Raw genomic sequence first — 26,793 nt, 5'->3', positions numbered from 1 at the left:
ATGTTGAATAACTACAAACTTTTATAATTTTATTCCATCAAAAAGCTCTTATGGCCAAAAAAACAGAGTATGGAAATGTCACTAACGCAACGTTACATCTCGAATAGAACAAAAATTGTTATTTAGTACAATAGACACTGAAACAAACAAACCCAATAAGATTATAGTATTAGACTATTAGTCGAAGAGTCAACATTATTATTTAGCATTAACGACAATAGAAATATCGAAATTCAATAACTAATAATTGCATAATTATTTATTGAATTTAATAAAGTCACAAGGAAAGGGAAGATAAAAAGGGACATAGATGAGTAGTTTGTATGTGATACTAGGAAAAATCCCACGCATTGCGTGGGTTATATTAATATATTAGTTTTTTATATTATTTAAATATAGTTATTTATATTAAATTTCTTATTAAAAGTAGTTGATTTTATATGTTCCAAGATAAAATACACATAAACTTTTAACCATGTAATATCAGAAAACATTTATTTATTAAATTTAATAAAATTGTATGGTCAAATACTTACGTATAGATTTTCTTGGGAATCATAGTATCTGCAAATGTTAAATTTCTAAGAAAATTGAAATAATAAGAGATTTAGAAAAAGGAAGTAAGGAAGTAAGGAAGTAAGTATGATGTAAGAACTGAAAATGCAATATAGGTGTTGACGTAAATAAGTTTGGTAGCTAAAAATTAGGGGTTGAAGTAAATATTTTATTTAACGGACGTAGGAGGGAATCATGGTTTCGAGTATTTATTTATTTTGATATGAAATTCAAATTTCGAAACTGCTAACTTATGTTCGTATAGTAATTAGTAGAGGGGTTTGGGATATTTTATGTTGGGAAGCAAATATTTTAGCGATTGTTTTGGTAAGAATTGAGTGTTCACAACAGAAAATTTACTGAGACGCTACATACATTTGAGATTCTAATGTACCTCTCCTGCAAGTTAAATAAACTTTTAACCTTCATTAGGGCCATAACCTGAAGCTCCTAAAGCCAACATTCTAGGAGCGAAGAATGCCAATTCATCCATCTGAATATAATAGAGAAAGAAACAATGTCATACCCACAAAGTTGTCGAGAAAGAAAATCCAACAGGCNAAAAAATTTACTGAGACGCTACATACATTTGAGATTCTAATGTACCTCTCCTGCAAGTTAAATAAACTTTTAACCCTTCATCAGGGCCATAACCTGAAGCTCCTAAAGCCAACATTCTAGGAGCGAAGAATGCCAATTCATCCATCTGAATATAATAGAGAAAGAAACAATGTCATACCCACAAAGTTGTCGAGAAAGAAAATCCAACAGGCAATATGAGAAAGTGAATAGGGAAAACCTAAGCAGCAAAGGAAAATAGTGGTGGCAGATCTCATTATCTCACAATTCTATAACTCCAGATGTATGTTTCTCTTTTCATCATTCAAGTTAGACTGTTTGTAGTCACTGACAGCAGCTGCAGATGAGAAGAAAGTATCAGATCCACACTAAAGAGTCATTATATTAAATTTACATATAAAGTGAAAAAACTTAAAATTACCTGTGATAAGAACCACTGGAAATGCAATGCTTCCTCCATTCAAGTTTTGAGGTTGGAGAGACAGTCTGTAGTCACGGACAGCTGCAGAGGAGAAGAAAGCATCAGAACAACACTAAGAGTCATTATCGAAAAGGAAAATCTCATATATTAAGTGAAAAATTACCTGTGACAAACCTCTGTTTTTGTTATCCCAAGTGCTACTGCAGCAACCATCAAATCAGCTGAAACGAGAAAGAGAAAACAACATTAGAAGCAGGGTTAGTAGTATAACTTGGTAAATCTCAAAAATCCAAGTAAAAAAGAACAAAGAGAGGAGAGCAGAGTTAACTTACCTTAGTCAGTCTTCATTCTTCAACCCGACCTGCACAACATATACATAATTAGATTAAAACCATATTAGTTAATTTTACAAGTCTGAATCAAACAACAACTTTAAAGAGAAACCCTGAAAAAAAAGAACCCTAGAATTTTTAAAACCTGTACTTGGCCGTCAGTCAAACCCGAAGAAGAGACACCAACTACGGAAACAAAACAACCAACGTCCTCCGATCCTCACCGGGCACCAAAATCCGCCTGAGTTAGAAGACAAAGACAAGACAAGAGAAGATGTCTTACCTTAACATTAAAAAATAAACCCTAGGATTTGTATACCTTAACTTGCTCGTTCGAATAAGAAGCGCCCGTGGAAACCCCAATTCATCAATTAGAAGACGAAAAGAGAAGAGACACTGAGTGAGTCAGTGTACGTTTTATCAAATTATTCTCTAATTATAATGAAAAAAACAAAATCAAACATGAAATTGAACTAACACACACGATGGACTGGGGAAGAAGCAGATATTTACCGTTTTTTTAACAGCAACACCACCTCGTTTCTTCTCTGAATTAAATGGAAAAGCATAAAGGATAGAAGACCTGCGACCTGGTTGTCTCAAAATTCATTCCCAGCTGAAGGAGAGAAAACATACAAATCATTCTCCCACTCATTATGAGAAAGTGAGACAGGGAAAACCTAAGAAACACATAACAAAAAAACAAATGTTGGTCTCCATACCAGAAACCATAAATGGTCTTGCGCTCTAGCAAGTCATCATCATGTCCACTGATGCCTTTCTCCGGTAGTACGTATCTGGTCAAATTTGACAATCATTGAGGCTGATGCAACAAAAAAAAAAACATGCATACCAAAGTTGGCTAAAGAAGAGAGATTTTAAAAAAATAATCATACATATATAAGCACGTCTTATGACAGGAACCCTACCAAAGGACATTTTGTAAGTGTAAGTGTTTATTAGAAATAAATATAACGATTAAAATGTTCCAAATTTGGAATCAGGAAGAATAAAAGCTGTATCTCCTCATCCAAAAGAAGATACTCGACACTAAGAAGAAGATTGTTGCGTTTAAAATCACGGGCATCCTAGAAATGGAGTAGACGGATGAGGATGGTTGGTGTGTCTATAGACTCGGTAATTTCATCGAGCTTGAGATAGGAGAAAATAGGGCTATCTGAAGGAGGATCTTTGGAAGACATTTGTGTTTTTTTAGGTCGGAGGAAGGGTTGTTTGGGTTTTAATTTTCATGAGGGATGAAATCAAATATATATGTAAAAAGGTAAGGCTTTAAATCAGGGTAGTAATTAGTAAGTTATGGTGAAATTGTAACGGATCGCACAATTAAGGGAAGGCAAATAATCAGGAAGGTAATTAGGAAAACACAGCGGTTAGGCGATTTAACCATTAAGTAAAGGCATATAATCAGGGTTGAATTACCTTTTATGGCAGGAAAATAGTAATTTGATAGAGCTTAGGAAGGTAATTAGGGAGTCACGGTGGTTAGGCCATTTAACCATTAAGGAGAGGCATAAAATCAGGGTAGACTTAGTTTTAGTGGGAGGAAACCCTAAGGACATTTCAAATTTAATAGTTTACCAACCTGGCCTGCAGTAAAGAAATAGTTCTATCCAGCGAGTCCAAGCAACCTGCAGTTAAATGGGAGGAAACAGCAATAAGTAGTGCCCAGTAAATTAATAGAGACGCTAAATACATTTGAGATTCTAATGGACCTCTCCTGCAAGTTTAATAAAATTTATAACTTCATCAGGGCCATAACCTGAAACTCCTAAAGCCAACATTCCAAAGAAACCTCCCTGAAGAAGAAGAAGAGAAGAAGAAAATAACAGATCAACACTAAAGAGTCACTGACAAACCTCAGTTTGTTTTTGGTCTATGGAATGAGATGAGTGCATACCTTCCTCTGGTAGTACGTAGCTCATCAAATTTGACAATCATTGAGGGTGGTTCCAACACAAAAAAAAAACATACCAAAGTAAGCTAAAGAAGTCAGATTTTTAAAAACAAATCATACACATATAAGCACATCTCATGAGAGAAAACCTACACGGTCCATATTGCTGCTTGTTGTAGTGATTCATTGTCAACATTATGAGAAAGCTGTTGAGGAGTAATGCCAAAATTTTCCCAGCCAGACGCAGTTTGGTTCTCACAAACCTGAGAGAAAAAGGGAAGAAGATCATTAGAAACATAGCGAACACAGAAGAAGCGATAAACGGGTCTAGGTATTTCTCTGTTAACTACATACGGAACATAGATAACTATAGATGACATTTCAATTTAAGCTTAACAAATCTTTCTCACAGGACACGATGTAGTAAGCTGAAACGACCTATGTCTCTATCTCAATGATCGTTTTAGAAAAATTAAAAAGACCCCAAAATCTAAAACGAATGGTCAATTATTCAAACTAAAAAGGATCCCACGACCATGACCCGACCTTCAAAAAAGAATCAAAACATGAGAATAACCCTATAACCAAATCAGAGAAGTAACCTTGACAGAATTTTACGGGCGTAATCAAAATGGGTATGGCCAGAATCGATTTTAAAACATAACTTAGCCAATCAATACTTGGAGAGGTGAAGGTGAAGTTTGGGCTTCTTTGTATATCAGTTGACGCCATTAAAGAAAGATCCACACAACCCTGTAATTCTAAATATTAATATCGCACTTTCAAATAGGAAATGAAGAAATTTGATTAGAAAAAGAGAGGAATTGAGGAGATCGGCAACGGGGATCTGCCGGAGATGAACAGATACGCATGGAGGAGTGGGGAAGAGAGAGAGATGGGGAAGAGGAGAAGACTACTCCGAGATTCCGTCATAATATTTGTATGGCATTAACCCAGTTACAGCCCATTAACAAACCCAGTTACAGCCCATTAACAAATGCATAAGATATATCGGGAAGGTTAAAAAAAAAAAAGGATTTAGAGGGTGACACGTGTCAGGTGGAGGGAGCTTCTTAGAGGGTGTAACCCTACTTTATTATATTAGATACTTTCGATTTCCATTTGTCAAAGGAAAGGGAAGAAACTTAGCTGAAGACCAAAAATCTTGAACAAGAATACTTTGCTGCATTAGTTTTTTGGTGTGATTAAAGTCTTTTAGATGTAATGTATTTGGTTCTGTTTGTAATTTTGCAACCTTGATATAAATCCTGAGATTCCCAATACCTCACTCGTTGTCACATTTTTCTAATAATAATAGCAACAAATCACACCACAAAATACTGAATTTATTAGTAAATTGGCCATAAAATTCGTTAAATTTATATATATATATATATATATATATTTTTTTTTTTTTAATTTTGTGGCGATAAATGCTGCATACAAACTTCAGTGGATAATTTGTTACATACAAGTTAGTTATTTATTAATTGAAAAATATCACTTATTTGATAGAATATTTATGTACCCCGAGAAGAATAACATTTAAATAATTTTGGTTTGAGGTTAAGTTAGAGTTTAAATAATTTGTTAGTGTTTTTTTTTTCTTTAAAAAAGATACATAGCAAGAATTTAATTGCTAAAATCACAATTACCCAAAAATTAAGATAAAAACAGAAAAGATTTCACTCTATCTAACCAAGATTTTGCTAACGCCGATCGTAATTTGTTCCACTCACTTGCATTGGTTAATTAATATCTTAACCGAAGAAAAACTATCAAAAAGGAAAAATTGAAGAGAAAAAAAAAAAAAAGGGAAAAAAGTGTGAGCAGCACGTGTCCTCCTATATCGTCGTCCAACAGAGTCGCCCCCTGTTGAAGCCTCGAGATTTTTTTTTTTTTTTCTTTCTTCTTCCCCTAAACCTCTTTCTCACCCCCGAAACCTCCATAACTAATTTGGTAAGGTAAGCTTTTCTTTTTTAGACTTAATTTAATCCCTATTTTTTTGGTTGAAATTCTCTGTATCCATCGTCATTGTAACATCGATTTTGATTGCTTTTGAATTTTTTGTTTTAATGAAAAATTGCTATCGGCCGGTTTGAGAATCCAATTTATAGTGACAGTTGTTGTTTTTTTTGAATTTTTTGGTTTTACTGATGTAGGTAGGAGATAGAGAAACGATGGAGATTGTTCCAAAGACTCCCGAAAAACCTAAATTATTATTTACTAAATATTATGTGAGACGAAAATCCATTAAGTCGAAAATCTTTGGTTCTGTAATTTCTCCACTAGAAATAGATCCTCCTCCTCCTCATAAACAAGAGCTTCAACAAGGTAAACCAAATTATGAAAACCTAAATTACTCTTTTGTGTGTGTTTTTTTTTTTTTTTTTCCGTTTATAAGAATTAGTGACCAAATTTTAATGATAAACACAATTTTTCATATGATTATTATATTTTTAGATTCTAAACATGAAATTAGTTAAATTTAGGTAAGAGTTTCAGTTGATTTATTGCATTACTAATAATTATTTGTTTCATGACTGTAATAAGATAATTCACAAAGCACTGACCAAAAAGAGGAGAAGAAGAAGAATTCAGATGAAGAGCGTCAAAGAAAGTGTCATGAGTCAGATATTTTTCAAGGTAAATTCTTTTTGAATTCATCTCTAGAATACACATCGTATGGTTGGTTCATCATATATATCTTATTTATTTGTACACTTTTATGGTGAAAGGTGATGATTCACAACATGTTACTGGAAAAAGAAAGAGAAATAATTCAAAAGAGACCCCAAAAAAGATGAGGTATCATAGACCTCGGATCATGGAAGAAGGGAAAAAACCAAGGAATCCCACCACTACTCGACTCAGAACTATATCCAAGAAGAAAGGCAAGAAAAAGGACAACAACAATGCCAGTGAAGATGATGAAGTTGTTATTATACCCGAGCCTCCAACTCCACAAAAGCAAACTAGAAGTAAAACTGAGAAGACTAAAAGAAATGTGGCTCGAGCTTTGAAAAAAGACAACAACAACAACAACAACAACGCCAGTGAAGATGATGAAGTTATTATAGCCGAGCCTCCAACTCCACAAAAGCAGCAAAGTAGAAGTAAAACTGAGAAGAAGCCTAAAAAAAGAAATGTGGCTCGAAGTTTGAATTTTAATCATCTTAGTTGTCTTGAGCTCGACAGAATTTGTGGACCAACTTTTCCAAAGGGGAGAAAGAGGATGACTCCAGCTCGTAGATCTGATTTCCACTGTTTGATATCTCCCTACTCATTTCCTCTACCTATTTGGAAAAAGCAATCAGTAAGGTCTAACCGTAGGAAAAACGTGGTGAGATGGTTTAGAATTGCTTTGTCTCTTGAACTGCAAGAGCAAGAGGAGACCCTACCTTTAGTTGGCAGGCTCTTATCTCGAGCAGATGTTTCTTTGCACATTGAAGGTAATCATTTCTCTTTGTTTGCCTTTAAAATTAGAGATTGCTTATATATGCTTATTATAACTTTAGTTATACTTATACTACATACAGACAAGACTAGTTATGTAGCACCAAAGATGGATTATGCATTCAATAACAGAACTAAAGATATTGTTGAGCCGTTAATCCAACAAAGGAATCATCAAAATGATAATGACTTTTCACCTATATCAGAAGTTCCTTTGCAGATTAAAGGTGACTATAGTTTCTTTTATTTTTCAGAAATGTTACAAAATTCCATCACGTATATATACACTTAAGCTAACTTTTTTCTTTTTTGGCAGACTCACCCATGAGACAAGTTAGTTGTGTAGTCCCAAAGAAAAGCAAAAAAAGTACTAAGAACATCGTTGGGAAAAAAATCAAACAAAGGAGTTATCAGAAAGATCACGGTCTCTCATCCTTAGCAGATGTTCCTTTGCACATTGAAGGTAGTCATTTCTTTTTGTTTTACCTTTAAAATTGGAGATTGTTTATGATTATTATAACTTTAGTTATACTATAGTATATAATTTATCATCTGTTTATGTACAGACACGACTAGTAATGTAGCATTAAAGATGGATTCTGCATTCAATAACAGAACTAAAGATATTGTTGAGCCGCTAATCCAACAAAGAAATCATCAAAAAGATAATGACGTTTCACCTATATCAGAAGTTCCTTTGCAGATTAAAGGTAACTAATTGTTTCTTTTGTTTTTCAGAAAGGTTACAAAATTTCATCATGTATACACATAAGCTAACTTTTTGGTTTTTCTACTATGTCATTGTGTTTTTTTTTTGGCAGACTCACCCATGAGACAAGTTAGTTGTGTAGTCCCAAAGAAAAGCAAAAAAATGACTAAGAACATCGTTAGGAATTTAATCCAACAAATGACTTATCAGAAAGATCACGGTCTCCCATCCTTGGCAGATGTTCCTTTGCACATTGAAGGTATTCAAGTTTTCTTTTTCTATTTTTTTTTTTTTTTTGTGAGAGATTGCTTAAACAGATTTTTTATCATACATTCATTTGATATACTTTTTCGTTAGTGTCATATATATTTGGTCAATTGTGTATTTTTTGTAGACACACTCATGAGATCTGCTAGTGATGTACCCGTAAGACGAGAAAAAACTAAGGATATTGCTAAGTTAATCAAAGAAATGAGGAGATTAAATATCAACAAAAGGGTAACAACAACGTTGATCGAATCTGGCAAAAAACTTGTTACTGCAAAGGTTAAACTTGATACAGAGACCATTAAAGAGTGGGATCGCTTAATGGTGAATAAATCACATGCTGACAATCAAACAAATGCCGGGTGGGAACAAAAAAGGGAGAACTTCAAAGGTCCTATAGATCTTTTCATTAGTCGGATGCATCTTCTACAAGGTATTGTTATTGTTAGAATGAGCTTATGAGTGTAAATACAATCTATAAAGAATTCAAGTTTAAGTGACTATGTAAAGTACATTGTTATCATCAAAATGTTATTGAAATGATTTCCTCTCATGATGTTATCAATTATTATTCTACAGGCGATAGAAAGTTTAAGCAGTGGAAAGGCTCGGTTGTTGACTCAGTGGTTGGAGTTTTCTTGACACAAAATGTTTCTGACTACCTTTCAAGGTAACTTCGAGTTAAACTGCTAAGAAATTTGGAAAACCAGTTGAGATAACATATGTCTGCTTTAATTACAATATTTTTTTACAGCAACGCTTTCATGAGTGTGGCTGCAAATTTTCCCGCGAATGCAAGAGAATGTTTAGATCCTCTAGCATACTACATTGAGGAACCTGAAGATGTTAATGACTCAATTCTTGATGACCAAGAACCAACTCATATAGGAAACGATGATGATGCTAAGAATTCTCAGTTCATCACCTTATCTAAGGATTCAATACCAGAGGTAGAAGAACATGAGAAAACTGCAAAAAGGAAAAACAAAAAAACCGGTATTATGGAAGATGCGACTGTTGATTGGGAGACTATTAGAAGGACGTACACAAAAGAAAGATCTCGACACAAAATGCATATGGACACTGTGAATTGGAATGATGTGAGATTATCTGGCGAAAAAGTTTTCGAAGACATCATCAGACAACGAGGGCAATTCCAGATTCTTTCAGGAAGAATTTTGGTAAGAAAAGCAAACAAAATTCAATAACTTTGTGAATTCATTATTTTAAAGATTAAGACTAATATTTCTTTCATCTATTTTTTGTATAATTTTCTCTAGAAATTTCTCAGAGATGAAGTTAGACAAAATGGAACTATTGATCTTGAATGGCTCCGAGATGCTCCACCAGATCTAGTGAAGTATGTTTATGTTAGTTTTTATGTTTCTATTGATATCATTATTTGCAAGCATCATTAACATTTTGTATTTTTTTTTTTATCAGGAGATATCTATTGGATATTGAAGGGATAGGACTAAAGAGTGCTGAATGTGTACGACTGTTAGGAATTAAACATTCTGCATTTCCGGTATAATAAGATTTTGATAGCTTTTTCACTTGAAGTTTACTTATTTTTGCTTACTCATCAAAACCTTCTGCTTTTGATGTGTATAGGTTGACACAAATGTTGGTCGTATAGCAGTTAGACTTGGTTGGGTTCCTCTTGAACCTTTACCAGATGGAATTCAAATGCATCAACTATCCCAGTTCTGTTTTCTCATCAATTTGATTTTTTTTAAAATAGTATATGGTAATTTACTAACAACTATCACCTATAAAATCACCCTTGTTTCAGGTACCCTTCAATGGATTCGATTCAACAATACCTTTGGCCACGACTATGTAAACTTCCTCAAGAAACTCTGTAAGTTCAAATGCTTTTCTTTTTTTCTCAACAAGCCAATTATTTGTAATACCATATGAATATATATTGCTTAATTTCATGCTAAATTGTTTTTACAGATATGAACTACATTATCAGATGATAACATTTGGAAAGGTACATACAAAATAAAACCTTTATATGACGTTAATTAATTATGAATCAATCAAAAACAATACTCTTTCAATTAGATTTTATCAATTATAGGTTTTCTGCACAAAGGCTCTTCCTAACTGTAATGCGTGTCCAATGAAGTCCGAATGCAAATATTTTGCAAGTGCATATGTCAGGTACACATTGTTTATTGATTTTTTCCTTATTTTGGTTCACCTAGATTATATAAACTAAATTGTTAAATTCACTATCTTTTGTTCAGTTCTAAGAATCTTCTCGAAGGTCCAGCAGAGAAGACGCATGATGAGCCTGATACTTTTAAACATGCATGTTCTCAAGATGTTGACGTTAACATGACATCAAATATAAATCTGATAGAGGAATGTGCTTCTCCCAGATGTAGCGAGCAACATATATGTTGTAAGCCATTGGTTGAGTTTCCTTCTTCTCCAAGACCGGAGATTCCCGAGTTAGGAGACATTGAAGATTTTCCATGGAGAAATACTTATCAGCGATATGCTAGAATTCCTGAAATTGATATTGACTTGGATGCATTGAAGAAAAATGTAGAGGATGCACTTGTAGAAGGTGGAAAGATATTGAGCAGTTCTGTTGAAGAAATATCAAAAGCTATAGTACTTCTCACCCCTGAAAATGCATGCATTCCAATCAAACCACCCCGAAAAATTAAGTATTATGGTCGACTAAGAACTGAGCATGTGGTGTAAGTATCTTTATGGCTTTACACATCTTTATCATATTTTGATGCATATTGTGAGAATAGTGTGGTAATATGTAATTTTCTTTTTTTGCAGATATGTGCTTCCTGACAATCATAAGCTTCTCGATGATGTAAGTGTATTTGCTCTTAACTACAAAAAAATGCAACTATCTTGTATAATTTATGCGGTAATGTTTTTATTGTTACACATATTATATAGTTTGAGAGAAGAGAACTTGATGATCCGAGTCCCTACCTTCTTGCGATTTGGCAACCAGGTACGGTACAAAGTACAAACATAATTTATCATTGTTCACATAAACATAAAACTAAGTTTTTCTCGGATATTTTTAGGTGAAACGTCAAACTCGTTCACTCAACCAAAAAAAAAGTGTGACTCTGACGGATCAGAATTATGCAAGAGAAAGACTTGTTCGTATTGTTGGAGTATACGTGAACAAAGCTCTAACACTTTTTGTGGAACAATTTTGGTAAGTAGAATTTACATTTTAGCTTTTTCTAACGTTGTTTACTTGATACTCACATGACATGGATGAATGCAACTGAATAGATTCCATGTAGAACTGCAATGCGAGGGGGTTTCCCACTCAATGGAACATATTTCCAAACTAATGAGGCAAGTGGTTTTCTCTTTGTTCATAAAATTTTTGTAAAATAATTCTTTTAATGAGCAATTAGAAAGAAAATATAAGGATATCTTTTTTTTTTCTCAGGTTTTTGCAGATCATGAGACAAGTTTAGAACCCGTTGTGTTTCCTAGAGAGTGGTGTGACGGACTAGAAAAACGTGCCATGTACTGTGGTTCGTCGGTATCATCTATTTTTCGACTTTTAGACACAAGACGGATTCAACTTTGCTTTTGGACAGGTAACAAACATATTTTGAAATTAAAAATAGTTGTTGAATTCTTAAATTAAACATAATTGTGCAATAATGTTGTGTGGTGATGATAATTATGTGTAGGGTATTTATGTATGAGAGCATTTGATCGAAAGGAGCGAATGCCAAAAGAACTTGTCCGAAGACTACACACTCCACCTGTTGGGAGAGGGGCAAAATACATGCATGACGATGATATATAATAGTTTAGTTTGTTTTTCTTTTTAGTCTAGTTTTGCTAACTTTTTAAATTGAATGACAAAAGAAGCTTTTATGATTAAAAAAAACAAATGGTTTTTCATATGATTTGGTTTCATTCTGTGTACAAAACGAAATTAGAAATATGGTGTAGTCCAGCCTCTTTATAACATTTAGCAATTTGGTTCAAGGATTCAGACCAAGTTCCTTCAATAGAAGCCAAATCCAAGAGAAAAGCTGCAACATCTAACGCGACTTGGACTGGAGCTTTGCCTTTCGTCAAATCCTCAAGGCGACCTTCATCACTCACTTTCTCCCTTATGAATTCAATCTGCTCATCTTCCCATTGCGCAATACTAGCAACGTCCTGCATGTTTTCAAGCTGTCATGACTATGAAAATGCTTTTCTATGCTTTAAAACTTAACACAACCAACCAAAAAAAGAAGTACAAGAAATATTCTTTTGACATGCCTTATAAGGACATCCTAATGTCCACCAAGGTGATTTCAATGCTACTCTAGCCGCATCTTTTGCTTCTGAATTCCTTCCTACCCTGCAAATAAGAATCCTAAAACATGTGGCTATCTCTCTCTACGAAGATAATAAATAGATAAATAATATAAGTATGTATTTGTTTACGAACTTCTGCAGTATGTTTGCATAATATACAAAAGGTCGTCCAAATCCTGGAAAGAGGTCTTTCTTTGTGTAAAATTCTCCTGTTACCATAGCTGAAACCTTGCAGGGACAAAAGAAGTCCTTTAAAAGTTTAACAAAAAGGGTGATTCATCAATGGAGAATGTGATATTATATGCTATAATAGATTCTTACATGATCTCCTTCATCGAAATGCCGTAATACTTTTTGTTCCAACAAATCTGGAAATAGTCCAACCTATACATTACCAAAAACATAAATATTGTATATTTGTGGTGTACAGAACACATTTGATCTGTAGTAATGGTTTTATAAAGTCTTACCTTCTTCAAGACGTAGACATTGAGATTGTCAATTTGAGATTCAGCAAAAGCACCCTTTTTGTAAAGTTTTTCACCTGCCTCTGCTGAAGCACGATAAAGTTCTGTCAAATCTTTTGCATCTTCTTCAACCAGAATCCGGTGAATATACTCATCTACCTGAATATCAGAAACTGTTAAAAATTGCTTCTTGGTAACAAAAACAAGTGACATAAGTCCTCTAAAAAAAGGATAAGCTAATGAAACGTCATTACATTTCTAGCTATAAGCCGGACTCCACTCCTCCAAACTTCCACAACTGGCATATCCATTCTATTCTCAGATACAAAAAGTTAATATACCATCATATACTTATATACCACTGCAACAGTTACCAAGAATGATCCAAATCTTCTTACCCTGGAGGAGCAGTAGGCCATCTCAGAAGTGCAGTAATAGAGCCTACTTAGACAAGAAACCAGAAAACACAAGATTAAACAAAAGCTCCTGAAAAGAAAGCAAATGAATTCGATCAATTGTGTGGTCTTACCTGAAGAATTCTTCGAAAGCGGAATAGCAAGAGGTATGAGACCCTGCTTAGCTCCAGGAGATATGATTGTTTCACCTGCAGAACGAAAACAAGAGAGATTCTAAGATCCATAAGTTTCCCTTTTCCAATATTACAAAGCCAGAGTACTCAATAAATATCACTAATAGGGAATTAGTAGCCAGAACTTGCATAAACTGTTCTATATCCCAAACACACATAAGCTTGGACCTAGATAGGAACAAAATTGAGATTGATATTAACCTCTTGTTTGAAGCACTTTGAGTAAGTGCTGAAGATGCACTGGAGGTTCAGTGGCAGCTACATCTTTGATAAATGATACATGCCCTGCACGAAAAATCTAACCTTTTTAAGTCAATCCTTATGTGTTGTTGTCTCTCCACCACTAAGCATAATTATAAAGATAGTCACTGCATTTTCCTACAAAAGATGGTTTCTACACTACACAGAAAGAGATAATAAGCTCAAGCACTCTCTCGGGTTTAAGCCCATCAAACAATCAACAATATCTCACATTCAATTTCCATAAAAATTTTGAGAAAAAAATCGAAATTACCAGAAGAGCAACAGGAGACTCTAGCTCTGATATGGCGTAAAGGGCGAGTAATGCAAGGAGTTATGTGCAGCGAAAGCGAAGCCATTGCTCCTTATCTCTCTATCTTTCTTTGTTTCTCTTCACTCTGCTTCCTCAACCTCACACATAGCAGTGCGCGTGTCAAAAACTGTAATTAGTAAAATTCAGCTTTTAGCCGGAGAGCAAAACATAGCCATTGATTCTGTCTGATGAGAATCGTGTCTAGAAAAAAAAAACAAAAAAAAAGAGAGTGATGGGCCTTAAATGGGCTAAGAAGCTCTCTCTTTAAACCCATAATATAAAAACGCGTAACCGACAAAAACCGTCAATAAATGTACAATAAGAAAGGTCAATATCGTCAATTACCGGTTTACTCGACCGGTCTATATAATCAAATTTACTCGGTGGCTTCGTGGTTTTCTTTTTTTTGGTCTTTCTTTTCTATTTGGATTCTCGAGGATAATAAATTAAGAAAAAAAAAATCGCGATAGACGACCCCGGACCCCTTTCCTCTTAGCTCGACGTTATCAGACTCTCAACCGAGTCGAGTCCGTTTCTCTAATCAACCGCCGTCGCCGTCACCGTCACCGTTACCACCGTCTGCGCATAGCCCGGATTTCTCCATGGAGATTTCCTCGGCCGATTCGTTATCCATCTCTGGCGCTGCTGCGGCCGCTTCTGAGGTTGTCTCAGAGCCTTCCTCTTCATCTTCTTCTTCTTCCTCTTCGTCCATGTCTGCTTCGTCGCCGAATCAGCCATCCCCCAATCCTTTCTCGACCATGGATCCCTCAGTTCCGACGTCGGCTGCGTCGAGGTATGTTGATGATGACGAAGATGAGGAGGACGTGTGCAGGATCTGTAGAAATCCTGGGGATTCAGATAATCCGCTTCGGTATCCTTGTGCTTGTAGCGGAAGCATCAAATTTGTTCACCAGGATTGTCTTCTTCAGTGGCTTAATCATAGCAACGCTCGTCAATGCGAGGTTTTGTTTCCTTTTTCCCCCTCTTTAGTTCTTGGTGATTTTGCAGATTTCGGATTCTTCTTCTTAAGATCTAGATCATGTATTAGGAATATTGAATTGATTCTTTTAGTTTTGGGACCTTTGGGTGAACGAATGGGCAATTACATACGATCTCTGTGTGATCATCTTACTTATTGTTTGAGTTTTTTTGGTAACTTCATCTTTGCAGGTTTGCAAGCATCCTTTCTCATTCTCCCCAGTGTATGCTGACAATGCTCCATCAAGGCTCCCTTTCCAGGAGTTTGTAGTTGGAATTGCAATGAAAGCTTGCCATGTTTTGCAGTTCTTTCTGAGGTTGAGTTTTGTGCTTTCTGTCTGGCTTCTCACTATACCTTTCATTACATTCTGGATATGGAGGTTGGCTTTTGTGCGAAGTTTTGGTGAAGCTCAGAGGTTGTTTTTAAGCCACATCTCCACCACAGTAATTCTCACCGATTGTTTGCATGGGTTCTTACTGTCGGCGAGTATTGTCTTCATCTTCCTTGGAGCGACTTCATTAAGGGATTACTTTAGGCATTTACGAGAGCTTGGGGGACAAGATGAGAGAGAAGATGACGGGGACAGAAATGGTGCTCGCGCTGCAAGACGACCTGCTGGACAAGCTAATAGGAATCTTGCCGGAGAGAGGAATGTCGAAGATGCTGGTGATCAGGGTGCTGCGGTTGGTCAGAATGCTAGACGGAATCCTGAAAATGTTTTGGCAAGGTTGGATATACAAGCAGCTCGTCTTGAGGCTCAGGTTGAACAGATGTTTGATGGTTTGGACGATGCTGATGGTGCAGAAGACGTTCCATTTGATGAGCTTGTTGGAATGCAGGGTCCAGTGTTTCATTTGGTTGAGAATGCCTTTACTGTAAGTTGATGTTTCTACCTTTGTGATTCATATTTTAGAGTCTATTATCCCTTCTTCTTTACTGTTGTCCCTTCCTTGAATCTTTATGATGTTCATAATGTTGCAGGTTCTAGCAAGCAATATGATATTCCTTGGTGTTGTGATATTTGTGCCCTTCACGTTAGGACGGGTTATACTGTATCACGTGTCATGGCTTTTTGCTGCTGCTAGAGGCCCTGTCATGACCGCATCGATGCATTTGACAGATACTGGACTATCATTGGAAAATATTACTCTGAAGAGTGCGCTGACTGCTGTCTCAAATTTGACTAACGAGGGTCAAGAGAATGGATTGCTTGGTCAACTCACAGATATGGTGAAAGTCAATGGAAGTGAATTGAATGGAGCAAACAATACACTATCAGTTGGTGCTGATCTCTTGAAAGGTTCTGCTGCTGGGGCCTCAAAGCTATCTGATATTACAACTCTGGCTGTTGGGTACATGTTTATAGTATTTCTGGTGTTCCTCTACCTGGGGATCATTGCACTGATTCGATATGCGAAGGGTGAGCCACTGACCGTTGGGAGATTTTATGGGATTGCATCTATAGTAGAAGCTGTACCATCCCTCCTGAGGCAGTTCTTGGCAGCAATGAGGCATCTGATGACTATGATTAAAGTTGCCTTCCTTTTGGTCATCGAGCTTGGGGTCTTCCCTCTAATGTGTGGGTGGTGGCTAGATGTTTGCACAGTGAGGATGTTTGGTAAAACAATGTCCCACAGGGTACAGTTTTTATCAATTTCTCCACTGGCAAGCTCACTTGTACATTGGGTTGTCGGAATCATGTACATGTTGCAAATAAGCATCTTTGTCAGCCTTCTTCGAGGGGTACTATGTTTTCCTTACGCATAATCTCATATTAGAAACAGTTTTTCTTCTCTGCTACTGTCTAATACTTTTAACACTGTTGTGCCAAATGCAGGTTCTTCGCCCTGGAGTTCTGTATTTCCTTCGTGATCCAGCAGATCCTAATTACAATCCGTTCCGAGATTTGATTGATGATCCAGTTCACAAGCATGCTCGGAGGGTATTGTTATCTGTTGCTGTGTATGGGAGTTTGATTGTCATGTTGGTATTTTTACCAGTCAAACTTGCAATCCGGATGGCTCCTTCCATCTTTCCTCTCGACATATCGTAAGAAATATAGGTTAACCTGTTGTTTTGGATATTTTCTGTTGGAGATTGAATTGATCTTTCTTAAATTTTGCATTTATGCAGTGTATCTGACCCATTCACTGAAATTCCGGCCGACATGCTTCTCTTTCAAATATGCATACCATTTATTATCGAGCATTTCAGACTCCGGACCACAATTAAGTCCCTTCTACGCTGCTGGTTCACCGGTGTCGGTTGGGCGCTTGGTTTGACAGACTTCCTCTTGCCAAGACCAGAGGACAACATTGGTCAGGAAAATGGAAACGGTGAACCAGGGAGGCAGAACAGAGCACAAGTATTGCAGGTCGGTGGACCTGAGAGGGCTATGGCTGCGCTTCCAGCAGCTGATGACCCTAACAGAAGTCTCCTGCGCGCTAATGCCAACATGGGTGAGGAGTATGAAGATGATGAAGAACAATCTGATTCAGAGTAAGTCCTTACTTAAGATATAAACTAAAAGCTTTTGTGATGTTTTAGCATTTGTGCATGCTTGAAGTAATTAACAGTAGTGTGCACTTGGTTATAGAATTATATTAGGTCTTCCGCTTATATGAATGTATTTTTGTAGCAGGTACAACTTTGTGGTCCGGATAATTCTTCTTCTACTTGTTGCATGGGTGACTCTTCTCCTCTTCAATTCGGCATTGATAGTTGTACCAGTTTCGCTTGGGCGAGCATTATTTAGTGCCATCCCAATTCTTCCGATAACTCATGGCATCAAATGCAATGGTAATGTTTGTTAATTTTGATCTTCTGAGTTATTCTTTCGCACGTTTACACATTATTAACAGAATCTTTTAAATCTGTAGACCTCTATGCATTCGTCATTGGCACATATGCCTTTTGGACTACCATATCTGGTGCAAGATATGCTATCGAGCATGTCAAGTCAAAGAGGACTTCAGTCTTGCTTAATCAAATATGGAAATGGTGTGGAATTGTCTTCAAGAGCTCGGTGCTGTTAGCCATATGGGTAAGTGGTTTGTGCTGTTATTTTCTTGATTTTTTCGACACTGAAAAACTCTGTTTTTACTATGGATTTTGTGCCTTTAACATGGTGATTTAACAGGTTTTTATCATTCCGGTACTGATTGGACTTCTGTTTGAGCTTTTGGTGATTGTCCCAATGAGAGTCCCAGTAGATGAAAGCCCTGTCTTCCTCCTGTATCAAGACTGGGCTCTCGGGCTCATCTTTTTGAAGATCTGGACAAGATTGGTAAGTAATCTCTCTAAATCAGCAACTTTTGCCACATAAAAAAGAGATTTTGTCACTAATCAACTATGTCAAATGGACAGGTGATGCTGGATCATATGCTTCCAATAGTTGATGATAGCTGGAGGGAAAAGTTTGAGAGGGTTAGACAAGATGGATTCTCGAGGCTTCAAGGGTTATGGGTACTTAGAGAGATTGTGTTCCCCATCGTGATGAAACTCCTAACAGCTCTATGTGTGCCTTATGTACTGGCGAGAGGAGTGTTCCCAATGCTCGGATATCCACTAGTAGTGAACTCAGCGGTCTACAGATTTGCGTGGATAGGTTGTCTGTCGGTGAGCCTCTTCTGCTTCTGTGCAAAAAGATGCCATGTGTGGTTCAGAAACCTTCACAACTCTATCCGTGATGACCGCTATCTCATTGGTCGGAGACTCCATAACTTTGGGGAAGCTGCTTTGGCTAACCAAAACCAAAGGCAAAGTAGTGAGGATGTAGGAGATGGTGTCTTGATAGGACGCGAGGGAGACGTTGACAACGGACTAAGACTCAGACGTGCAATCCAACAAGAAGCTTAGAAAGAAAATAGTATTTTGTCAAACTGTTCACCGAGTCCTTTAACATTTGTGTACTTTGAGCCGTTAAGTAATGGCTTTGAAAATTTATTAGTCGATGTGTGTAATTATTGTATCCGTTGATCCTCTTCTATTTTTTTTCTTTACTTTTTTTTGTGTGTATTAAAAACTAAAAAATCTTTAGAAATAATGCTTCGTTAGTCCATATGCCTTGTGTCTTCTATTGTAATGCTTTTAGAAAAAGATTGACTATTGCAAATTCATTTTAATTTTTTTTATGTCAGGGCATTTATTAAGCCTTAAGGTGGCTTTGAAGATTTTTTGGCCACAGAAAAATCAATTTAGAGGGTTCATTGGTTCAAAGATTTTACACAAATGTATTGTCACATAACAAATAAAATAACTATAACTATAAAGACAAGACAGAGGATGATGAAATGTACAGTTAAAGAGCCAAATTATCAAATTATCATTATTATCCAAATCTATTCAAATAACTCTGGTTGGACGAGATTTTTAGTGAAATACACTTCCAAATCAACTCATATATCCAAATGTGAGATCAAAATTGTGTCCAAATCCTTAATAGCCAATAAGAGGTGATTTTAGTTAGTACTCGTTATGTTTCACAAAAAATTTCATTTTGACATATATTACATAAATTAAGAAAACATTGAATTATACGTATATATAATTCATTTTGTGTAAAACCACAGATTCAAAACCACAAATTACATTAAGATGGGAGCAAGATATAAACTCATTTCAAGTAAAATCACAAAATTTAGAGCAATTAGAGCAGAACTGAGAGAAGATTCCAAGTATCAACCTAGATTCCAAGTAGAACAATACAAACAAGACTAAGAGAAGATTAAGAGCAAGATATAAACTCATTTCAAGTAAAATCATAAAAATTAGAGCAATTAGAGCATATATGAGAGACAATTCTAAGTATCAACCTAGATTCAAAGTAGAACAAGACAAACAAGACTAAGAGAATATTAAGAGCAAGATTAAGCAATCAACAACAAGGCAGAGAAAAGCTTGCTTGCTTACTTAGTAGAAGCGGGATACATATCCAAACCGCTCTGAAGTCTTATACGTATACATATTATATGTATACCTATTATACGTATTTTACACAAATGATACATTTTTGTGATTTCACTTGAAATGAGTTTATATCTTGCTCCCATCTTACACAAATTAAGGTAATATTTCATTTTGACATATTTTACACAAATTAAGAAAACATTGAATTATAATTAGTATCCCAAATCTCATCCTTTGTATTTTTAAGTGAAACACACTTCTAAATCAATTCATATATCCAATGATCAAAATCCATGTCCAAATCCTTAATATTGAATAAGGGGTGCTTTTAATTAGTATATTACTAGGTAATATCCCGCGCATATGCGCGGGTTGTTGTATTAGTTATGTTAATTATTTTAGTTTATGTAAAAGTTATAAATTATGAGAACTTTCTGAGAAGAAAATATAGTTTTTTAAAATGGTATTTCTGAAAGTGGTATTGGAAAAGATATATTTTTGAAATTCTCCTTAAAATTACATGTATAACAAACAAATTTCTTAAATGTCAATAATACACTTTATTTATTCAAATTATAAAATATACCAGTTATGTAAAAAATATTGTTAATGATAAAAATAAAAATTTACTATGATATTCAAAATCTACCTAAAACATTTAATAATTAAATTGAAAAATTATTTTTGAAGTATCAATTAAATATATTTCCTATAAAATCATATGAAATGCAATTAAAAATCCCAAATGTTAATTTAATTTTTAATTTCTTTTATATTCACCTGAATTTAAGCTATATTGCTAGGTTAAATTCTAATGATTTCCTCTTTGTAGTCAAATTTTGGAAATGGAATATCAAATTGTTTTTTATATAGAAATAATTAAATTACAAAATTTTGAATTAAAGAAACATTATAATGATCATTACATAATTATATTTTGGATCACAAGAACTAAATGTAATAATTAGTATACAAATTCTCAAGAAAAAATTGGTGGTAAGAGAGAGTTAAAAATTTTGAGTTAATAATTCTATTATAATAGTTAATTTTGTTATAACAATGCATGCCTTTCAAAATAATATATATATACATGTATGAAAATGGTTTTTTTAGTTTGATTCCCTCATTAGGCTTTGATTGAAATTAGTGTTGTTGAATCTGCATCGATAATTGTTTTTTACAGCCACCAAAATTTTATTATACTTATGTAACTGGAACTTGAAAATAATAAGGAGAGAAAGAAAGAAGGAAGAAATACAACAAAATATAAGATAAATCCAGCAAAATATATAATCACACTCTTACTATGAATTTTGAATTCATACAAAAACATAAACAAAACAAAGAAAATATTTAGAATTTGTGATATGGTGGATGATGATGTGAGAATTGTTATTTATAGGATTTCAAGGATGGAAGTTACATTTTTAAAATAATTTAATTAGAGGATTTACAATTATAATTTATTGTGTGTTTGAGTGAAAATGAATGGAAAAAGTCAATTCATAATGTAATTTCAGTTATAATTTAGTACTCCCTCCGTTCTAGTTTAACTGTCGTTCTAGAATTTAATTTTTGTTTCATATTAGTTGTCGTTTTAGATTTTCAATGCAGATGTTTGATGAATATTTCAATCTTATCCCTGCTGTTTTAAAGTTTCAACCAATGAAAAAATTATAAAATATATTAATGAAGGGCAAAACATAAAATTTAATAGTTTCCTTAATTTGTGTGCAAAAACCTTAAACGACAGTTAAACTAGAACGGAGGGAGTAGTAAAGTGTGGATTTAAAGTATATATTAATGTACATTATTACATATTTATTTAATTAAAAATAAATATAAATTTTTAGAAATTAAATGCTAAATGGACCAGTAAGGAAAGAGTGAAACCTTATAAAATCATATGAAATGCAATAATAAAATCCCAAAGATTAATTTAATTTTAAAAATTGAAAACAATGTTAAATATATATAATACTTTCTAAATTAAAATATACAATCAAACTCTTACTACACATATGAGATATAACAACATTTGATATTGGTGGGAGAAAAGGAGAGAATGATTTACTTATAAGATGATAATCCAAAATAGATAGTAGAGATGAATCTTTAAAAATAAGAACAATGTAAAATATATATCATGTAGTATCTAAAACTAAAATTTAGCATTAAAATTTTACAATGATATTTCATTTGATTATTTCTGTAATCCATACAATAAAAATAAGAAATCGAAAACAAAAAAAATGAAAAATGATTTGAAGTATTATGGAAGAGAATGAGAGAAGTGGAAGAGAACGAAAGAACGAGAGAATGCTTATTTATATGATAAGAATTGATGAGAGTTACAATTATAATTTATTGTGTTTGAATAAAATTGAGTGGTAGAATATAAATAATGTAAAATTTATTTTATTTTCAGTTATAATTTTATTTTAATGGGTGAGTTAAATGTATTGTGTTAAATGAGTCTTAAATATTGTTTAAAGCAATTAAATAATTAGAAAAAAATAAAAAAATTTAGAAAGTATTAAATAAAAATTAACTAATAAAAAGAGACCAAAACCTTACTTTTATATATATGATTATTAAATGATATAACCAATGATACTATATTTTGATAATTATTATTTTTGGTAATGATTTTTTTTTTTTTGGTAAGTATTTTTGGTAATGATATTTGATAGTCCATAAAAATTCTTGACTTGTTATTAATGCAATAAAAATCTCTTTCCCAAAAAAGGCTAAAGACGCCATAAACCGTTCAATAAAATAAACAAAAAAAAGGGTAAGGTCAATTACCGGTTTACAATCCCGGTCTAGATCCTCCCTCTTATCTCGGCGTTGTGAATTGGGCGGGATCTTTATAGTGTGACCATTCTCCACCTCAATACGATTCTGAGCCCTCCCCCCTGGCCAACCAAACTCAACAAAACAAAAAGGTCGGCGTAATCGGAACTCTCCCACCATGGATCCCACATTTGCGACGGCGTCAGTTGAAGATGAGGAGGACATTTGCAGGATTTGCAGAAACCCAGGCGACGCGGACCATCCGCTTCGGTATCCGTGCATCTGCCGCGGGAGCATCAAATTTGTTCACCAGGATTGTCTCCTTCAGTGGCTTAATCATCGCAAAGCTCTTCACTGCGAGGTCCTCCATTTCTCCCTTAGTAATTTTTTTTTTTGGTTTTTTGGAATCCGACTTGGTGATAGGTTTGATCTTGTGATGGTGTCAATAGAGTGATTTGAAAAGCTTATAGAGTTCAGTTTTATCTCTGTAGATTTGCAAGTATCCGTTTTCATTCTCCCCAGTGTATGCTGAGAACACTCCAACGATGCTCCCTTTACATGAGTTTGTAATTGCCATGGGGATGAAGACTTGCCGCGTTATACACTTGTTTCTGCGGTGGAGCTTTGTGCTTTCGATATGGCTTATCGTTACTCCTTCCATTACGTTTTGGATATGGAGATTGGCTTTTGTGAGGAGTTTTGGTGAAGCTAAGAGTTTGTTATTAAGTCACATCTCTACCAAAGTGATTCTCATAGATTGTGTGCTTGGGTTCTTGCTATGGGCAGTAGTTTTCTTCTTTGACTTTAGAGAGAATATACTTAGGAATAACTTAAAGGATTTGTTTACGCGTTTGCTAGAATTGATAGAGGATGAAGAGGACAGAGATGATGATGATGATGACGTTCCATTAGATTGGCTGGTTAGAGTGCAGGGTCCAGTGTTGCATTTAGTTGTGTTTTTACATAACATGGTGTTTCGTTTGGTTCTGAATCCTTTTACTGTGAGTTGATGTTTCTCCTCTCTCTCTCTTGGTGATCTTTTTACCTTGTTCTTTACTATTGGCCCCTCATGATGTGCATAATTTTGCAGGTTCTCGCAGACAACTTGATCTTCCTTGGTTTTGTGATCTTTGTGCCTTTCACATTAGGACGAGTTACATTGTACCTTGTGTCCTGGCTTTTTACTGCTGGTAGAGCCCCTGTTGTTTCAGATTTGACTAATGAGGGCCACGGAAATCGGTTGCTTGGTCAGCTCACAGACTTGATGAGAGTCAATGGAAGTGAATTGCATGGAGCTAAGAATATACTATCTCTTGCTGCTGATATCTTGAAAGGTTCTCTTGCTGCTGGAGGCTCAAAGCTAGTATTTGATGTTACAACTCTGACTGTTGGGTATATGTTTATAGTATTTCTGATGTTCCTTTACCTTGGGGTCGTTGCACTGATTCGATATGCCAAGGGTGAACTGACCGTTGGGAGATTTTATGATATCACTGTACCATCTCTCATTAGACAGTCCTTGGCAGCAATGAGACATCTGATGACTATGAACAAAGTTGCTTTTTTCTTAGTCTTCGAGTTTGGGGTCTTCCCTCTTATGTGTGGTTGGTCACTAGATGTTTGCACTGTTAGGATGTTTGATAAAACAATATCCCACAGAGTACAGTTTTTATCAATATCTCCACTGGCAAGCTCACTTGTTCATTGGGTTCTCGGTCTCATATGCACCTTGTATATAAACTTCTTCGAAAGCCTTCTTGGAGAGGTAATGTTTTCCTTGCTTATAATTTCATTATAGAAACATGTTTCTTCTTTGTACCTAATATTTTTTTTTCTTCACTTTTATGTCAAATGCAGGTTCTTCGCCCTGGACTTTTGCATTTCCTTGATGATCTTGAGGATCCTAATGTCGAATTTTTCCAAGATTTGATTGATACTCCAGTACATAAGCAAGCTCGTAAGGTTTTCTTAGTAAATTCAGTTTATGGAAGTTTGATTTTCATGCTGGTATGTTTACCACTCAAATTTACAACCCTGATAGCTCCATCAATCTTCCCATTCGACATATCGTAAGAAATATTGGCTATTCTCTTGTTTTGGAGATTTTGTGTTGAAGTAGCTCTTTTTTCTAACTTCTACATGTATGCAGTATATCCGACCCATTCACTGAGATTCCAGTCGACATGCTTCTGTTTCAAATGTGCATACAATTTCTTATCGAGCATTTCAGTCTCTCTACCAACGTTACATCCCTTTTACGCTGCTGGGTCACCGGCGTTGGTTGGGTGCTTGGTTTGACAGACTTCCTCTTGCCGAAACCAGAGGACAACATTGGTCAGGAAAATGGAAATGATGAACCAAGAAGGCAGAACAGAGCACAAGTATTGCAGGTAGGTGGATCAGACAGGCCCATGGCTGCTCTTCCAGCGGCTGATGACCCTAACAGAAGTATCCTCCGCGCTGGGAGTGGCAACACGGGTGAGGAATATGAAGATGATGAAAAACAATCTGATTTAGCGTAAGTTCTTGCTTAAGAAATAAGCTAATAGCTTGTTTTGATGCTTGTAATTACTAAAATGAGTTTGTTTGGTATATAGTGTTGACTAGGTCTTCTCCTGTAATGAACGTAATGTTTTAGCAGGTACAACTTTGTGGCCCGGATAATCCTTCTTCTACTTGTTGCATGGGTGACTCTTCTTCTCTTCACTTTAGCACTGATAGTTGTACCAGTTTCACTTGGACGTGCTCTGTTCAGTGCCATCCCACTTCTACCGATAACTCATGGCATCAAATGCAATGGTAATGTCTCTATTAATTTTGGTCTTGTGCTACACATTCTTTTAAACCGTTACACGTTATAAACATTACTAACAGAAATTCCTAAATCTGTAGACCTGTATGCTTTCTTCATTGGGACATATGCCTTTCTGACTACCATATATGGGGCCAGTCACACTATTGAGCATGTCAAGTCGAAGAGTACTTCAGTCTTGCTTAAACATATATGTATATGGTGTGGAATTATATTCAAGAGCTCGGTGTTGTTAGCCATATGGGTAAGTGGTTTGAGCTGTTATTTTCCAATTTTTAAGATACTCCAAACTATACTTTAATCCTGGACAATGTGGTTAAACAGGTTTTTATCATTCCAGTACTAATTGGACGTCTGATTGAGCTGTTGGTGATTGTCCCAATAAGAGTCCCAGTTGATGAAACCCCTGTATTCCTTCTGTATCAAGACTGGGCACTTGGACTCATGTTTTGGAAGATCTGGACAAGACTGGTTAGTTTTCTCTCTTCTGTTAGCAATTTTTGCCTGCATAAAAGATCTTGTCACTTAAAACATCGATAATGGACAGGTTCTGTTAGATCATATGCGTCCAATAGTGGATGATAGCTGGAGGGAAAAGTTTGAGAGGGTAAGAGAAGATGGCTTCTTAAGGCTTCAAGGGTTATGGGTACTTAAAGAGATTGAGTTCCCGATCATGATGAAACTCCTAACAGCTTTATGCGTGCCTTATGTGCTGGCAAGAGGAGTGTTCCCAATGCTTGGATATCCGGTAGTTGTGAACTCGGCTGTTTACAGATTCGCATGGATAGGTTGTCTCTCGGTGATGCTCTTTTGCTTCTGTGCAAAAAGATGCAATGTTTGGTTCAGAAACCTTCACAACTCTATCCGTGATGACCGTTATCTCATTGGTCGGAGACTCGATAACTTTGGGGAAGCTGCTTTGGCGGCTAACGAAAACCAAAGCAGTGAGGATGCAGGAGATGGTGTCTTGATAGGACGTGAGGGAGATGTTGATAATAGACTAAGGCTTCGACGTGCAACCCAACAAGAAGTTTAGAAAGAAATTAGTATTTTGTCAAAAATGAAACCATAATACAATCGAAAATAAAAATTACAAAGATATTGTAAAATAATCAAAATTCAACTATTC

The 26,793-nt window shown here is 35.3% G+C and overlaps 4 protein-coding genes and 1 long non-coding RNA gene across 9 annotated transcripts; 3 read left to right on the top strand and 2 right to left on the bottom strand.

The window, feature by feature from the left end:
• Positions 1,562-1,942, bottom strand: LOC109128052. Its single transcript, XR_002034491.1, has 3 exons — positions 1,888-1,942; positions 1,719-1,776; positions 1,562-1,636 (listed from the first exon to the last, which is right to left on the bottom strand). It is a non-coding gene; the product is annotated as an uncharacterized LOC109128052 (long non-coding RNA).
• On the top strand, positions 5,661-12,154 carry LOC104729831 (DEMETER-like protein 3). Of its 3 annotated transcripts, none has more exons than XM_010448846.2 (24): positions 5,661-5,766; positions 5,965-6,136; positions 6,356-6,448; positions 6,541-7,254; positions 7,342-7,485; positions 7,575-7,721; positions 7,825-7,968; positions 8,080-8,226; positions 8,362-8,667; positions 8,814-8,904; positions 8,989-9,415; positions 9,515-9,594; positions 9,678-9,762; positions 9,849-9,940; positions 10,030-10,098; positions 10,197-10,233; positions 10,324-10,406; positions 10,493-10,954; positions 11,046-11,082; positions 11,172-11,229; positions 11,306-11,442; positions 11,523-11,588; positions 11,686-11,839; positions 11,936-12,154. In XM_010448846.2, exons 2-24 carry the CDS (start codon positions 5,983-5,985, stop codon positions 12,052-12,054), a joined length of 3,846 nt encoding a protein of 1,281 aa, XP_010447148.1. In that variant the 5' UTR covers positions 5,661-5,766; positions 5,965-5,982; the 3' UTR covers positions 12,055-12,154. The 3 variants fall into 3 exon arrangements, with proteins under 3 accessions (XP_010447148.1, XP_010447151.1, XP_010447149.1); XM_010448847.2 differs by having other exon boundaries at positions 5,666-5,761; XM_010448849.2 differs by lacking the exons at positions 7,825-7,968; positions 8,080-8,226.
• On the bottom strand, positions 12,103-14,328 carry LOC104729832. 2 transcript variants are annotated; one of them, XM_010448851.2, is made up of 10 exons: positions 14,131-14,328; positions 13,818-13,901; positions 13,557-13,631; positions 13,426-13,468; positions 13,282-13,339; positions 13,031-13,186; positions 12,882-12,944; positions 12,694-12,788; positions 12,522-12,618; positions 12,103-12,416 (listed from the first exon to the last, which is right to left on the bottom strand). In XM_010448851.2, the coding sequence occupies exons 1-10, from the start codon at positions 14,213-14,215 to the stop codon at positions 12,165-12,167; spliced, it is 1,008 nt and encodes a 335-aa protein (XP_010447153.1). In that variant the 5' UTR covers positions 14,216-14,328; the 3' UTR covers positions 12,103-12,164. The 2 variants fall into 2 exon arrangements, with proteins under 2 accessions (XP_010447153.1, XP_010447154.1); XM_010448852.2 differs by having other exon boundaries at positions 12,522-12,603; positions 14,131-14,325.
• Positions 14,579-19,210, top strand: LOC104729829 (probable E3 ubiquitin ligase SUD1). Of its 2 annotated transcripts, none has more exons than XM_010448844.2 (9): positions 14,579-15,131; positions 15,340-16,023; positions 16,130-16,891; positions 16,986-17,197; positions 17,282-17,647; positions 17,787-17,947; positions 18,028-18,191; positions 18,288-18,434; positions 18,515-19,210. In XM_010448844.2, the coding sequence occupies exons 1-9, from the start codon at positions 14,772-14,774 to the stop codon at positions 19,004-19,006; spliced, it is 3,348 nt and encodes a 1,115-aa protein (XP_010447146.1). In that variant the 5' UTR covers positions 14,579-14,771; the 3' UTR covers positions 19,007-19,210. The 2 variants fall into 2 exon arrangements, with proteins under 2 accessions (XP_010447146.1, XP_010447147.1); XM_010448845.2 differs by having other exon boundaries at positions 17,790-17,947; positions 18,515-19,006.
• Positions 22,948-26,735, top strand: LOC104729828 (probable E3 ubiquitin ligase SUD1). Its single transcript, XM_010448842.2, has 9 exons — positions 22,948-23,213; positions 23,344-23,853; positions 23,943-24,617; positions 24,710-24,921; positions 25,002-25,370; positions 25,491-25,651; positions 25,745-25,908; positions 25,989-26,135; positions 26,212-26,735. Exons 1-9 carry the CDS (start codon positions 23,031-23,033, stop codon positions 26,698-26,700), a joined length of 2,910 nt encoding a protein of 969 aa, XP_010447144.1. The 5' UTR covers positions 22,948-23,030; the 3' UTR covers positions 26,701-26,735.

Source organism: Camelina sativa, chromosome 12, assembly GCF_000633955.1.
Source record: "Camelina sativa cultivar DH55 chromosome 12, Cs, whole genome shotgun sequence".
Taxonomy (NCBI): domain Eukaryota; kingdom Viridiplantae; phylum Streptophyta; class Magnoliopsida; order Brassicales; family Brassicaceae; genus Camelina; species Camelina sativa.
The sequence above is the reverse complement of the archived record's forward strand: the minus strand, read 5'-3'. Positions and strand labels throughout refer to the sequence as shown.

Coding starts and splice junctions, on each gene's coding strand:
- LOC104729831 (XM_010448846.2), top strand. CDS start 5,983: ATGGAGATTGTTCCAAAGACTCCCGAAAAACCTAAATTATTATTTACT. Junction 6,137..6,355: donor TAAACAAGAGCTTCAACAAG/GTAAACCAAATT, acceptor GACTGTAATAAG/ATAATTCACAAAGCACTGAC. Junction 7,722..7,824: donor TGTTCCTTTGCACATTGAAG/GTAGTCATTTCT, acceptor GTTTATGTACAG/ACACGACTAGTAATGTAGCA.
- LOC104729832 (XM_010448851.2), bottom strand. CDS start 14,215: ATGGCTTCGCTTTCGCTGCACATAACTCCTTGCATTACTCGCCCTTTA. Junction 13,632..13,817: donor CAAAGTGCTTCAAACAAGAG/GTTAATATCAAT, acceptor TTCGTTCTGCAG/GTGAAACAATCATATCTCCT. Junction 13,187..13,281: donor TCCGGCTTATAGCTAGAAAT/GTAATGACGTTT, acceptor TCTGATATTCAG/GTAGATGAGTATATTCACCG.
- LOC104729829 (XM_010448844.2), top strand. CDS start 14,772: ATGGAGATTTCCTCGGCCGATTCGTTATCCATCTCTGGCGCTGCTGCG. Junction 17,198..17,281: donor ATCTTTCCTCTCGACATATC/GTAAGAAATATA, acceptor GCATTTATGCAG/TGTATCTGACCCATTCACTG. Junction 17,648..17,786: donor GAAGAACAATCTGATTCAGA/GTAAGTCCTTAC, acceptor GTATTTTTGTAG/CAGGTACAACTTTGTGGTCC.
- LOC104729828 (XM_010448842.2), top strand. CDS start 23,031: ATGGATCCCACATTTGCGACGGCGTCAGTTGAAGATGAGGAGGACATT. Junction 25,652..25,744: donor TCATGGCATCAAATGCAATG/GTAATGTCTCTA, acceptor CTAAATCTGTAG/ACCTGTATGCTTTCTTCATT. Junction 26,136..26,211: donor GGAAGATCTGGACAAGACTG/GTTAGTTTTCTC, acceptor GATAATGGACAG/GTTCTGTTAGATCATATGCG.